Source organism: Microcaecilia unicolor, chromosome 4, assembly GCF_901765095.1.
Source record: "Microcaecilia unicolor chromosome 4, aMicUni1.1, whole genome shotgun sequence".
Taxonomy (NCBI): Eukaryota; Metazoa; Chordata; class Amphibia; order Gymnophiona; family Siphonopidae; genus Microcaecilia; species Microcaecilia unicolor.
Window position 1 is genome coordinate 86,835,838 of NC_044034.1, and position 14,695 is coordinate 86,850,532.

Genomic DNA, 14,695 nt, shown 5'->3' on the forward strand with positions numbered 1-14,695 from the left:
TAAATCAAGTAAAAAAATGTAAGGAACTTTAAAGGCAGCCATTTATGTGGACAAGTAGCATTTTGCCAATGTGAACTGTTTGAAATTTGCCACCCTGAATATAACTAAAACTATACACACTCTTGCACAACATGTGAACTTTCAGCTACATTTATTGGAGGAATTATCAGGGATGCAGAGAAACATGAGAAGGAAAATTATATAACCTGCATTTTCAAATAGAAGTAGACTTTCCACCAAAAATTACACCAGCAAAAAAGGGATGCATATGACTGTATACACCAATGATTCCCAAACCTGTCCCTCTCAGGTCAGGTATGTTAGCTCTCAGGGGGACTTGTGGCTTTCATCAGCCGGGTCAGTACTACACTGAGATCCTAAGACACAGCAGATAGCTTGATGGAAGGTCCAAATAAAACACACAAAAATTGTACAGGGATGGGTTTACCTTGTTTTACATGGTGGTGATAAGCACCAATTTCACTAAGGTGAACTCAGACAGAATTGGTTATTAAGGCTTGCTCCAAAAAAAATAGAGTGTATTTAGTTTGTGCATAGGACTGGAAAAGGATCTAAGGCATGTCCATCACACCAAATAGTAAATCTTCTCCACCTGAAACCATATAGTAATGTAGTTCAGGCTCTCCTAGAATAAAGAACCTAAGACATGCTATCAGGCAGATACAAGGAACCTGTTACCCTCTCTACATTCAGGTTATGAGGGCTAGGTGACAGGATGCAACACAGTCCCCTGCATCTGTGTGATTAGTGTTAAGGAATTCCCCAACTTAATCAGTTCACGGGTGGACAGCTCCCAGAGAAGGGAAAACCAGATTTGTCTTGGTTAGTGGGGAGCTACAAGTATCATAGCCCTCACTCCTCTCTGAATTTTATAAGAATCCTTGCTTGAAGCAGGATCAAAATGATATACTAAAGACTCCCTTTTACCCTCTACTCCAATACTAGTGGAAGGCATCAGAGGCTAATGTGCTGCATGTTCTTTTCCTGGACCAAAACTGAGGAGCCTTCCTGTTCTGAAGAGATAACAAAGAGGGTCCATTACAAATGGACTTCAGTTACAAACATTTTTTTTTGCTACTCCTGAGTCCAAGGACAACTCATCCCGTCTCTCCCAACCAAATAGCCCCACGTCATCCTTTGAAAGATGGCCCAGTACCGTATTCTTACAGTTTTCTAACATAGGGAGCCATTAACCTGTTCCCCTGCTCGTTGACATAGTTTTGTGGCTAGCTGATTGTCAATCTGGAAGAGGACAGTTTTGCTGGTAAACCAATCTCCGAAGGCCTTTAGAGAGTGTTCCAGCTCATCCTTAGATTAAGGAAGTTTATATGATAATGTTTCCTGAGTAGACCAAATGCTCAGAGTGTGTGTGTGGCTGGAGAGCTTCTACATGAAGTTCTCCAGCCAATGTCCATAGTTAGGGCAATCTGGAAGGGAATTCATTTTGCCAGATTTGATTGGATTAACCACCAAGATAGAATGGGATGGGAGTCTTTGAGCTGCTTAGTGACCTGAACAACACCTTATAAGCTTTGGGTCATTTAAGCCCACTGGGAGCATAGGACCCGATGGGCTTGTCTCATTCTGAGACATGCCAAGGGAGTTACATATACAGCTGAAGCCATAACCACTAATCTGTTGTTATCCATCTGTAAATCGCTTTGATCTACTTGACTAGCAAAGGTGGTATAGTAAGTTTTAATAAAGCATATACAGCCTAACAGTCTTAACATGTGCTATTTTTGTCTGCTGATTCCTTGCCATCTTTATAACCCAAACATTTGCATTGATGATGCTGTCTGACTGGAGAAGGGCTTTTGCTTGAATTGTTTCTAGCAGCGCTCAAGGAAGGTGGAAGGTCCAAGCATTATTTTCTGGATAATTTATGAACGGTGACACCAGAAACTACATAAATTTGCCCTTTGATCATTGAGCTCCTTCCTGAGATGAGATCTTGACCAGCCAATAGCCCATATTGGGGAAAGACATGCACTCTCACTATACGAATATATGCTGCCATCATGGCTAAGCATTTCATGAACACACATGTAGACAGTACTAAGACCAGTATGTGATACTGATAATGGTGGTTCTCAGAAGCGTAGCCAGGTTGAGGCGTCAGGGGGAGTGGACTGCCAATGGCACCTATTTTTCACATGACAGATCGCGTGAAAATTAGGCGCCATCAGAAGTCCATTTGGGGTAGCAGTCGCTCCCCTGGTGGCCCACCTAGCTATGCCTCTGGTGGTTCTCTATTATAAATCCAAGATGCTTCCTATGACTTGGAAGGACCACTCTAAGTGTATGTTTCCTTTAAGTCCAGAGCTAAATGGGAAGAAAACATAGCATTCTGTAATAAAAAAAATAACACTTTCCGTTCGTGTCAGCCCAGTGTAGGAACATCCCTCCCTGGGGTTGCTGAGGAGTGAGTTGTCATATTTTTGTACCTTTTTGAGAGCAGATTCAACCAACAATGAATGATGCGACAGTTGCTGCTTTTCAAATTTGGAGCCTTTTGGACTCTATACATAAAGTCTACCTCCAACACTGTCATCTGTGTATCCCTGAGATTTTTACAGTCACACACCTTCCTTGGATGGGGGAGGGATGGAAAGGGAAAGGTCAGGAATTGGAGGATATCCAACACTACTGCCCTGGGTTCCTTCAATTTCTCTAACCAAAAACAATATGGTCTGTTAGCCATTTGCTTGATAACATTAGTGAAAGTGAGATCATCAATTGACTTGAAAAGGGGTCCAAGGAGAAACCAGTGAAACTCTCCTTTTCCTAGAGATCTGCTGGTTCATAGTTTGATCTCAGAATTGCTCTATAGAAATTTGAGTGTGTGTCTACCTAGCAGTCAAGACATCAGTAAGTGTTTCTTTTGACTGATTTGAATTGAATGACAAATTAATGCCTCAGGGATATTTTTTCCTCCAGTAGACACTGTGGCAGTTGACAGACTGAAGCCCTTCACTACAGGTGCTAAAGAGGCAGAATTCTTCACATTCTTTGATTCTGTTGGGGTCTACAGAAGCTTGATGTTGAGAGAGATAAATAGAGAGATCAAGTTTTCCTTGATGCCAATCCAGCCCCAGCTCCTTGATCCTTAGGGTCAGATTTTTTTTTTTTTTAAAGTTTGAAACATATGGATCAGACTTAAATGCACCACAGAGCCTTTCTGCTCTTAATGGTTACACAGATCTCTGTGTCTCAAACTGACGTAGAACTGTGATCTGGTCCTAGGCACTATAAGCACCAGTTGTATTGGCTCCTGATATGGTTTTGCTGGATTTCCGGAATTTTGTGAAGTTGCTATGGATCTCGTATCACTGCTAACAAATTGGCAGTGCAGTTTCTGGAAACCAACAACAGGATCCAAGGTAGCAAGGTTTTACCAAATATAAATTTTGTCAAAAGATTCTGATGAATGTCTTGGATTGGGTGACCACAGAGTTGGAAGAAACGGGGAGAACATTAAATGTGGTGTACTCAGTTTAGGCCTTGCACTAAAGACGTTGTTTATTTGTAAGTTGCTCATGCGAAGGCTTGTTAAGTTTTGCTGATCTGACTAGCTTAGAAATTGGTTAAGTGGGAGGCAAAGTGTAATAGTAAATGCAGTTCACTTTGAGAAAAGGGTCATTACCAATGATGTGCCACAGGTCTCCATCCTTGGTTCGGTTCTTTGATATCTTTTTGAGAGATAGTGTGGAAGACTGTCAGGAAAGGTTTGCTTCTTTGTAGATACCAAAATCTGCAACACGGTAGAGAGGCATATTTTCAAAGCACTTAGCCTTCCAAAGTTCCATAGAAACCTATGAAACTTTGGAAGGCTAAGTGCTTTGAAAATATGCCTCTAGATCTCTCAGAGTCCAAGGTATCTGGAAGGATGGCCTAGAGTTTGATAGCTAAAATTTAATGCTTAATTCCCCCCCACACACAAACACACAAACAACCAGGGTCATGCATTTGGGCTCCAAAACACCAAGGGAGCAGTACAGTATAGGACATGAAGTTCTGTGCACATAAAACAAAAAAGTGTGATGTATAAGTCATCATAGCTGAGGAACTTATTAGCCAAATGTCTAGGTGGGGTCAGTCCAGAGAACAGTTACTAAAATGATCAGTGGTCTGTTCTGGAATAAGAGGTAATATAATGAGGGTGAAAGTTAAACTCAGGAGTAATCTAAGGCAATATTTCTTTAAATAAAGGATGGTGGATGTGTAGAACAACCTCCTAATGGAAGTAGTGGAGAAAAAGGACAGTATCTAAATTTAAGAAAACATAGGACAAGCACAGAAGATCTGATGGAGACAACAAAGCTGAGCAGCTGGTATGGATGGGAAGACTGTATAACCATATGGTCTTTATGTGCTGTCATTTTCTATATATTTACAACAAAAGTATAGCCAAGGAAAAAAATCAAACAACTCAATACTGGTAGCCCTTACCAAACTGCCCAGGAGCACGAGATCTGGTGACAACAATGAATGGAGAAAAATAAAACAAGACAAGAAAAGTTAAATTCAAGAAAGGAAAATGTTTGTGAAAAAGAGGCAACCAGAGCATGAAACAGAGAAAAAAAAACCTGCAAAGAAGAGAAAGGGATAAGTCTCACTGGCTCCATGATAAACAAGAACCAAGGAAGACCCATGTGACATCACAGTACAGAAGTACTGTATATGCATGGTTGAAATCTAAGGTCCTTTAGAACTGTAAAGCTAGGGAAGGTTCTCCTGCACCTGCCTCTACTAGATAACACCATCATTAGTATTTACTATCCTGCTTGTCCTTGGAGAACAGTACTTGTACCTTTGCCAGTTTGATAATTGTCACCAATATGCGTTAAGGCCCTAAAACTTGCCAGTACAATTAGACAGAACATGCATATGGATAAATGTACCCCAGACAATTCAATATTTGAAGCAGAAAAATCATCTGATTTGCCCATGACAAGCTAGTATCTGAAAATGCAACCACTTTACCATAAAAGCTAAAATTAACCGACATCAGCTACCAAGTATTAAGTATTCTTTAACTATGCTCGTACTATAAAATTATTGCAAATAAATATTCTGCTGCCATTTGTTTTCTGATGAAAACTCAAATGTAATTCTTGATGAAGCAGCCCCAAAAAAAGTTACAAGAAAAGGACCCTTACTTGGTGCAATTGTTGCATGTGGCCGACAAGGAGGAATGGGATATGGAACAGGTTTATGAGGATTGTAAGTTGTAGGAGGCTATGTTGGAGAGAAAAAAATGCATAAAAGTGTTACATTTTTAAGAACAGAAAGGTGAGTATCTAAAACCTGAACTGTTTCTACTACTACTACTTATCACTTCTATAGCTCTGAGCAGTTGTCTAGCTGTACACGAATACTGTACATGGGGAGGGGGGTAACAAACAGGATGCCTAAGTAAAAAGTCCAAAAAGATGCTTGGAACCAGCACCAATAGCATGCAAATTTACATGCACAAATTTACCCCCCCCCCCCCCCCCCCCGACACCATGGTATAAATTTATGTGTGTTTTCTGTATGCACACATAATCAGAACTCTGCCTCATCTCAGCTGAAACTATACACCCAGGGCCATCTATATGTAGTTGCATAAAAATAGAGGCACACTAAGTGCAATTACTTTTTAAACACATATAACCTGCACAATTGTATACGAGCCCTTTCTGGAATGTAAAACATGCTTTCCATGCAGAAAATCCTTTATAAATCACCCACATGAAGTACATATTCAGAAGGCCCATGTGACTAACTTTGGGAGACTGACAGACTGCCTGGGGATGGAGAATTTCAAATCCCAGCAGGTACAAATTTTTGCCATGTAAAGAGGCAGTATTAGGGTGGTTCTACTTTAGCCAGGCAGCACTGATCTTCAATGCTCAAAATTACCCAAATAACTCTGGTGGGCCAAATAGCAGGTCTGAAGCTAAACAGTCAATTTATTTTGGTTAAAGTTAGATCAGATGTTCAGCGCACTGCTTTAGAAAGAATATCCAGGTAAAGATAACCTAAGTTGTCTGGATAATTTTTTCTAAACATGACCCGCTGAATACAGGCGTCCTGATAAATGCAACCTTCCTTTCTCACAAACTATCCTCAGTCAAGTCTACTTATGAACAGAATTAACAAATTTAGTTAATATTTTACATTTAAATTAAACTCGGAATAAAATGCTAGTAAGTTATGTTTAATTTAGGAACAAACGTTAAGAACATAAGGTTTTAGGTGTGTCTGATGCCATCAGAAGTGTACTGGAGAGTGAGTATCATGACTATCTAACTCTCAGCAACAAAGCCTGTTTCACTTCCAGTGGTTTAAAGGAAGCCATTCAGTGTTTACTTGCTTTTAAAGCTGAAAATATGTAAGAAAAATATCTTCCATTTGTGCCTCTACACGAGTCCAATGAAACCCTGAAAGACTGGAAGAAAGCCATTTAATTGTGTATAATGCAAAAAAAATGATGCAGAATGTAAGCATATGATGCAAAACAAAAGCAAATAACAGATTAAATTTCTGTTTATTAACAATGTGAATGAAGCCTTAGTGGTCTTAAAGAGTTGCTAAACATGAACAGAACTCTCCAGTGGTTTCATTCAAATGAAGAATGTCAAATATAGTATACTAATTTCTTGCAACAAATTTTGGACTGTTACCTCTTGTGCTTCTAATAAGGGAAGATTTGCTTATATCATTGAAATGTGAAAGGTAACTTCACTAATTTAGGAGGGCTTTACATGGCTTCCACTGAAAATTCAAAAAACAAACAAACAAAAAGCAGGATTTTAAAAAAGTGGCTAAGGCACCACTTCGAAAAACAGTTATTTAGTCTTCAAGGATTCACTTTGCCAAAACAGTTTTTCAATTGTTCTTTCTAGACATCAGAAAAATTTTTTGTGATATTACAGTTTGGTCTAATTCTTCATACATACTGGTTTGCAGGGTCCAAGTATCCGTGCTGCTGTCCCCTTGCCCTCATTAGTGCATTCTTCACCATCCTTTTTCACAGGGGTTCCCTAAACCAAGGGAACATTAGTACATCTTACAAAATATGAAAAAAAGGTTGAGAAAATGAGAATAATCTAAAAGATTAATTTAGCTGCACAGTTCCCGGATTACCTCTCAGGTCAAGGTTAACTCCTTTTATGCAATGAGACCCTGTGCTAAAATAACCCGATTTAACAGTAGCCCATGATAAGTTTCCCCCCCCCCCCCCTTACTCCCAGATTCTATATATTGCACCTAGTGTTCTGCATTGAAATCCAAAAGTATTCTATAACAATGCACATAACTTAATTGGCTTAACAAGCTAATCAGCATTGATAACAGAATTTAATGAGCACTAATTAGCAAGAATTAGAATTTACATGCACAACTCGCTAAGCATATTCTGAAATGCAGAGCGCTTCAATTTAAATGTGCGCTGCCAAAAAAGGGCACGGTTATGGGCGGAGAAATGGGCGTTTCAAAATTTACATGCACTGTTATAGAATATGCCCCTCTGCACCTAAATCTACATGCCGGTATTTACACCATAATTTCCCTGGTGAAAATGAATGCACGTAGTTCTAGGCACTAGGATATCAACTAAGCATATTCAATATACCATGCCTAAATCTAGGCACCACTTACAGAACACACTTAGGCAGAGATTTGCTTTGCATGGATTTTTCAGGTGACATAAATAGAATCTGGACCTTAGTGTCTAGTTAGGTTCAAGTGCCTGTCAGACTAGACAGTACGTTTTTGACCCAATCAAACTCTCTGCTACAGAACCCTTTTATCTCCAGACCATTCTCAACCAGCAGGTATATGCCCTCCTACCAGCAGATGGGGAGACTGAGAACAATTGAGTGACGTTACCCAATAACATAGTTAGCAACCCTGAACCAGCCAGTATTTCTCAGTCTCCTCATGGTGCCATGTTTAATTACTCAGGCCCTGCAGATCTTGAGCTTAGAGGATGACCAGCCTCGGATGCCAAGGAAAGGTGATCTCCTTCTGAAAGGTGTATGTCAGCCCTCCAAAATCTTTCCATTTAATGCTGATCTCAAGGAAACAGATAAGGAGGAGTGGCAATATCCTGATTCTGCTCTCTGCATTGGGAAGCTATGGATCAGTTTTACCAGCTTTCCTTGGTCATGACAGTCGCTAAGAAGACTGCTATTCCTGTGGAAGGTGGCATGGCTCTGAAGGATCCACAGTACCACCATTTGGAGGTGCTTTTGAAGTGCTCCTTTGATGACTCTACCCTGGCCTTACAGGCAGCCATTTGTGAAGGTTGCGTGGCCAGAGCCTACTTTTGCTGGGCAGAGTGACTCTGATTGTTCTGGGGAGAGTTCAGATGGACATTAATTTGGAGAAGGACGTGGCTTTCTTGGCAGATGAATACTATGACTTGGTCCACACCTCAGCCAAAAACCTGGCACTGGCTGTGTCTGAAAGACATTTCCTTTGGCTCAGGAATTGGTCTGCGGACATGGCTTATAAAGTGCAGCTCAGTCAGCTTCCTTTTCAGGGAAAGCTTTTGTTTGGTGAGGACTTGGAAAAGTTAGTGAAGGATTTGGAGGAGTCCAGGAGGCCTTGGCTTCCAGAAGGTAAATCTCGTCTGGCAGCTCAAACTGCTGCTAGGTGTTGCTTCAGAGAGGCTCGGAGGTACTGCCCCGGCAGATCAGACGTCCTCCCCCAGAGGGGGCATTTTTTGGTTAAGAGGCCAGTCCTTTCAGTCTATGTTTATTTCTTTACTTGATATACCGCTTTTACATAAGTAAGGGCAAAGCGGTTCACAATTTAATAAAAAGGAGAAAATAAACTCCAAAAATGACAGGAAAGGGGACTAGTGCTACAGATATGAATGCATACATACAGTTTAAAAAAAAACCTAAAACAAAACAAAAAAAAGTAGAATTAAAATACCAATAAAATCACTAAAAACAATAAAAATTGATTTCTTCTCAAAGTCAGCCCCAGGTCAAGTTTATTCAGTGGTGCCTAATGCCTGGCTAAAGAAGTGAGCTTTAAGGGATGCTTTCAATCTAGGAAGGGAAAGCTCAGATCAAAGAGAAGGGGGCAGGTCATTCCAAAGTTTAGGGGCCAGAAAGAAAAAGGCAGCAGTCCTAGTTGATTCAACTAGGCAAGGTGAGGGGAGGGTAGGACCAGACAGTGCCCGTCCAAGGAGCAAAGGGGGTGTGCAGGGGTAAAGGGAATAATAACTGAAGAAAAATATGAGGGACAACCAGAGTGAAAAATGTTATGGGTGAAAACTAAAATCTTAAATCAGGGCCTAAATAGGGAAGGAAGACAGTGTAACTGGAGAAACAAAGGAGTTCTTTCGAGGGGCTGAGAGAAGTGCTTGGGAGACTGGGCAGGTCAGTTCTACCCCCTCCTGTTCTACCAATGAAGGTTTGGGCGCCCATGCTCTGATCGTTCCCATCAGAGGTTGTTTCATCGGAGATGGGCCCATATCACCTCAGACCAGCGGGTGTTAAGAGGATGTTCAGTTGCAATACACATTGGATTTTGTCCACCCACTTTGAGATGCCTCCTGGTCTTTCCCTGCAAATTACTGGCGAAGATCTTTGGCAGTCTGCAAGACCCTGGACAAGCTCTTAACCTTGGAAGTGGTGGTCCCAGTCCTTCCGGAAGAGAGAGGTTCTGGCAAAAATTCTGTTTATCCACTCCTACCCTAGCTGACATAATATTTAACAATTTCTCTGACCGCATGTGCAACTTTTTTTTAAATTAGTCACCTTACTTTCTAACTCTTCTTATTCTCTTACCTATCTATATGTTCCATCTTTGCTTATACCTTTCAGGACCTGAATGCAATTATGAGATTATATTTCAAATCAACTAACCGTATTTTTGCAGGTCAAAAGATTTGGCTTTACCCCGACGTGACAAAATCAACTCAAGAAAAAAAGAAAAATGTTTCTTTCTACGAGGTCAAAAGTTGTTGATAAAGGGGGAACTTTCCTCTTGGCTTACCCGTGTAAATGTCTCATAAGGCTAAATCAGACAAAATATGTTTTTTATGTTCCTGATCAGCTTAAATCCTTTCTGGAAGTAGAACAGAGTCAGAGTTAAAAGAAATGTAGAGAAATACGACACCATAATTTTGGAGAAATTAATTGATAATTTGAATTTTGTTAAACTTCTCTAATTCCTGCCCCCCGCTTTTCTTCGCCTCATTAGGCTTTGAGGTCTAAGGAAGCCAAATTGTAATGGATTGCAAGTTTGAAATGACTATATTTGTATGACTGTTCTGGCTGTGTCTAACTTGACAGTTTGTTATATCTGTTAAAGTATAATGCAAATAATAATAAAAATTATTATACATAAAATGTTCTATTACATATTGTGTTGACATAGTAAGTAGTATACAATGCCATACTTTGTATTGTTATTTGACTATTGCTCATGTTTGATCTATTCTTACTGTACACCGCCTTGAGTGAATTCCTTGAAAAAGGCAGTAAATAAATGCAAATAAATAAATAAATATATGTTGTGATGCCATAGAAGGAGGGATCCTTCAGACCTATTCTGGACCTCAAAGTAGCCGACAGGGCCCTCAGGATTTCCCCCTGCCGCACAGAAACTCTCAGATTGGTCACTGTGGCAATATGGTGAGGAAAAGTTTTGACCACCTTGGATTTTTTGGAGGCATATTTTCACTTTCCCATTCGCCCGGGTCGCCAAGGATTCTTATGTTTCGCAATCCTAGGGCAGCAATTTCAGTTCAAGACTCTTCCCTTCAGGCTCACCACAGCAGCTCCTCAAACCTTTTCTATGCTGATGGTGGTGGTGGTGGTGGCCAACTTCCACGAGGAGGGGCTCTTAGTCCACCCCTACCTACACAATTGGCTGATCTGAGCAAAGTCCTATGAGAAGAAGAGACAAACCACAGAGCAGGTGGTGGCTGGGTAGTGAATTTTTCCAAAAGCTCTTTGCTTCCTGGTCAGTCCCTAGAGTACCTCGGGGTTCAATCTGACACCCGCCTAGCCAAGGTCTTCTTTCCAGAGGCCAGAATCTGCAAACTTCAAGACTAGATCAGAACTCTTCTTCAGAGATCTAGGCCATCGGTTTTGGAGATTCTCCAGGTGCTTGGGTTGATGTTGGCTACCATAGAGGTGGTACTTTTGAGCAACAGCAAATATGAGATCCCTTCAAGGCATTTTAGCCTCTTGGAGGCCCCAGTCAGATGACTTGCATTGTCTGATTCTCCCACACTCAACCAGATGGGATCTCACATGGTGGTTGGACAAAAATCACCTGGAACACAGGATGGAGTTGGAAACACCAGAATGGACGCTGGTCACTACAGATGCCAGTCTTTTTGGTTGCATAATTCACCAACAGGGCCAGTTGGCGCTGGGCTCTTGAACTTCAGAGGAGAAATTGCATATCAATCTCCTAGAGACCAGGGCCCAAAAAGGTCCCTCAGATCGGACATGCCAGGCGACTGCCTTTGGATCCGATAGTTCAAACTCATTATGCAGAGACTAGAATATCTGATTTTACTGTGGCTGCGACACAATTATGAATTGCCCTTTCCGGGCACCTGCAGTTATGCAGTAGTGTGGCTCAGTTCAAAAAGCAGTACAAAAAACAGAAGAAACCAGTCTTCGCAAGGAAATCAACAGGAAACAAAACAGCGAAGATGACTAACAAAAACAAAAGCAAAAAACAAAAAATAAAAAATATTAAAAACATAAAAATTTAAAAATAATCATAAAATAAGTATTTAAAAAATACATAAAGATTAAAAATTACATAAACAAGATGACACTTTGGATATAAAAATTAAAAAATCAACTTTATTAGCCAAATGATAGCAGGGAGAAAGGGACTCGACACAGCTGTGTTTCGGCCGTACTGGCCTGCATCAGGAGTCTATACAAATCAAAAAACATAAACAATGTGAAATAAACAATAGCGTATAGTAACGTAAAGAGACAATACAAATATCTAAAAAATTGTACTATTGCACGAGATATCTCAGACTTGAGATAATAGTATTTGATCACTGTGTTTGGTTTTATGTCGATTTAACTATTATCTCATGTCTGAGATATCTCGTGCAATAGTACAATTTTTTAGATGTTTGTATTGTCTCTTTACGTTACTATACGCTATTGTTTATTTCACATTGTTTATGTTTTTTGATTTGTATAGACTCCTGACGCAGGCCAGTACGGGCGAAACACTGCTGTGTCGAATCCCTTTCTCCCTGCTATCGTTTGGCTAATAAAGTTTTTTTTAAATTTTTATATCCAAAGTGTCGTCTTTTTAATGTAATTTTTAATCTTTATGTATTTATTTTTTAAATACATATTTTATTATTATTTTTAAATTTTGATGTTTTTAATATATTTTATTTTTATTTTTTTGTTTTTTGCTTTTGTTAGTCATCTTCGCTGTTTTGTTTTCAGTTCAAAAAGCTACTGAAGACACAGTTGTTTGTGGCAGCATTCTGTTGAGATTGTGATATGAATTTCTTTGTCTTAGGGTCAGCATGAAGAAGTATGTCTTTTGTGTATAATCTTTACGTATTAGATTTATTGTTAGGTGTATTATGTATGCTATTTTGGAAACCATTTAGCTTTTTAGGTGGTATATACATTTTTTAAATACATAAATAAATGTTTTATTTAGTGAGACACTTCAGTAGAAAACATATTTAATAGATACTACATCATCTATAGGCCAAGAACAAGAGGGAAACAATGCCATAAAAAATCTTTAAAATTATACATACTGGGAAAATTCCATTAATGCGACTTGGCTTGCCCTTGGGATATGGGTTTCCAGGAATTGTTCCACAAGAGGATATCATAGCATGAGGAGCTTTACAGCCTGCTTTATAGGCCTACAATCAAAAATCACAGAAATTAAGATGAAAGAACCTACAGAGTGATAAAAAAAAAAAGCTGATCTGATTACAAAAAAAATGGGCATAGTAGTAACCACATGAACTTGAAATGGGGAAAAAAAAAACAACATAGTACAGAAATATATTTACTGCCTTTGGCAATGGGTCTATAAGTTTAAACTACAGTGTTGACTGTTAAGGATCATCAAACTCACAGATGGACAACCATAGTCCTCAAGGGCCACAAACCAGTTATTAGATATATTTGTTTACAATAGAAGCAGCATATGCAAATCAATCTCATGCATATTCACTGTAGGAAATCTTGAAAACCCAAATGGGTTGAGGTTCTTGAGGAGCTTATGTCATTTGTCTGAAAAACTCCTTTTAACGTAATACCAACTACTAATTTTAAACACTAAGTGCCACCAAAAATACTTACCTGACTTCAAGATCAGTCAGCTATAAAAGCCAACACTGCCAGTATCTGCCATCTTGCTGCATCAGGAACTTATAACTTTTGAGATATGCTGTAAAATATATCTCACCGATTGTATAGGCTGGAGAAGGACAAAGATCTGGGAGGGGTGAAACAGTGTTGGGAAGCAGATCTAGGTAGGGAGATAGGCCATTGGTCATTACTGAATAATATCAAGGGCATACCTAGGCTTACAATTAGTGCACAACTTTGGGAATGTGATTTTTAGAGTACTACAAAGAGCATACTTTGCTTAAGTACAGATGTATAAGGTGGGTAAGGCTGCAATCCCTCATATTCATTAAATGCAAGAGAGAAGAAAACATTTTCTATCTTTCTTCTTGGGGCTGTCTAGTGATAAAAATGTTTCTAGACATCACTGGTTTGTTATCCCCCAGATTCTATATAGTGCAACCTGGGCTGTGCGTGCAAATCCAGGCGTATTCTGGATTTGCTTACACAACTTAATTAGTTTAAGTAAACAAATATTTAGATAGTTTTATAATTGATCCATATTCCAGTTACCTGTTATTGTTTGCTGATTGCACATTTTTTGTCCACTGTTCAAGTTCTGACAATAAATAATTTTAGTTTGTTGACTTTGCTGTCTGAACTGATAAAGAATCCTGGCAGTTTGTGTGCTGGGTCTTTGAGTGCTTTCTGGGAACTGTTGGACCACTGGGAGTGTGGCCCCAGTAACCTAGAAATAACTGGGGATAATTTGAGAGTGGGAGACTCACCCAGAGGCAGTTGGGACCCAGTCGGTGGGAGGAGGGTGCTTGTACAGAGCACAAGCAGCAGGTGCAGGCGGACCTCAGCTGTGCTGGGGATAGACCCTCTAAGTGGCCACGGGGTAGCCCCACACAGGTGGCTAGGTGTTTCGTGACACCACTGCATGCAAATTTCTTTCATGAATATTCATTGTGGATATCCTGAAAATCTGACTGGCTTAGGTGCCTCCGGGACCAGGTTAGGGAACCACTGTGCTAGAGCTTTTGCTTTATGTTTTTTTACCCTTAGATGAGGAGACAAATCAGCATCTTACCCAAGATACAGAACTTGAAATCTCATCCAATTATATCAGACAGCATTTTAAAGTCCTAGCCCTGCTTCACACTGGTTGAACATGCTGCCTCCCCCTAGGAACTCAAAGTAGCTGCTCTAGCATACCAAGGTGGGGGGGAGGCAGTGGAGGCGGTCCGCCTCGGGTATAGACAGCAAGGGGGTGCATGGAGCAGTTGCGTGGCTCTCGGCTCTGCCAGTTCCCTACCCCCTCTGATGTTACTTCCTGTTCCGGGGCAGGGGAC

The 14,695-nt window shown here is 40.1% G+C and overlaps 1 protein-coding gene across 1 annotated transcript in view; it reads right to left on the reverse strand.

Annotated features, from left to right (window-relative positions):
* PROSER1 (proline and serine rich 1) overlaps nt 1–14,695 on the reverse strand; it is a 68,207-nt gene that overhangs the window by 18,165 nt on the left and 35,347 nt on the right. Inside the window, exons 6-8 of the mRNA XM_030200411.1 lie at nt 12,797–12,907; nt 6,969–7,052; nt 5,184–5,262 (exon numbers count right to left, since the gene is read on the reverse strand). Of these exons, the coding sequence (XP_030056271.1) occupies nt 5,184–5,262; nt 6,969–7,052; nt 12,797–12,907 (274 nt within the window). The remainder of the gene's footprint in view (nt 1–5,183; nt 5,263–6,968; nt 7,053–12,796; nt 12,908–14,695) is intronic.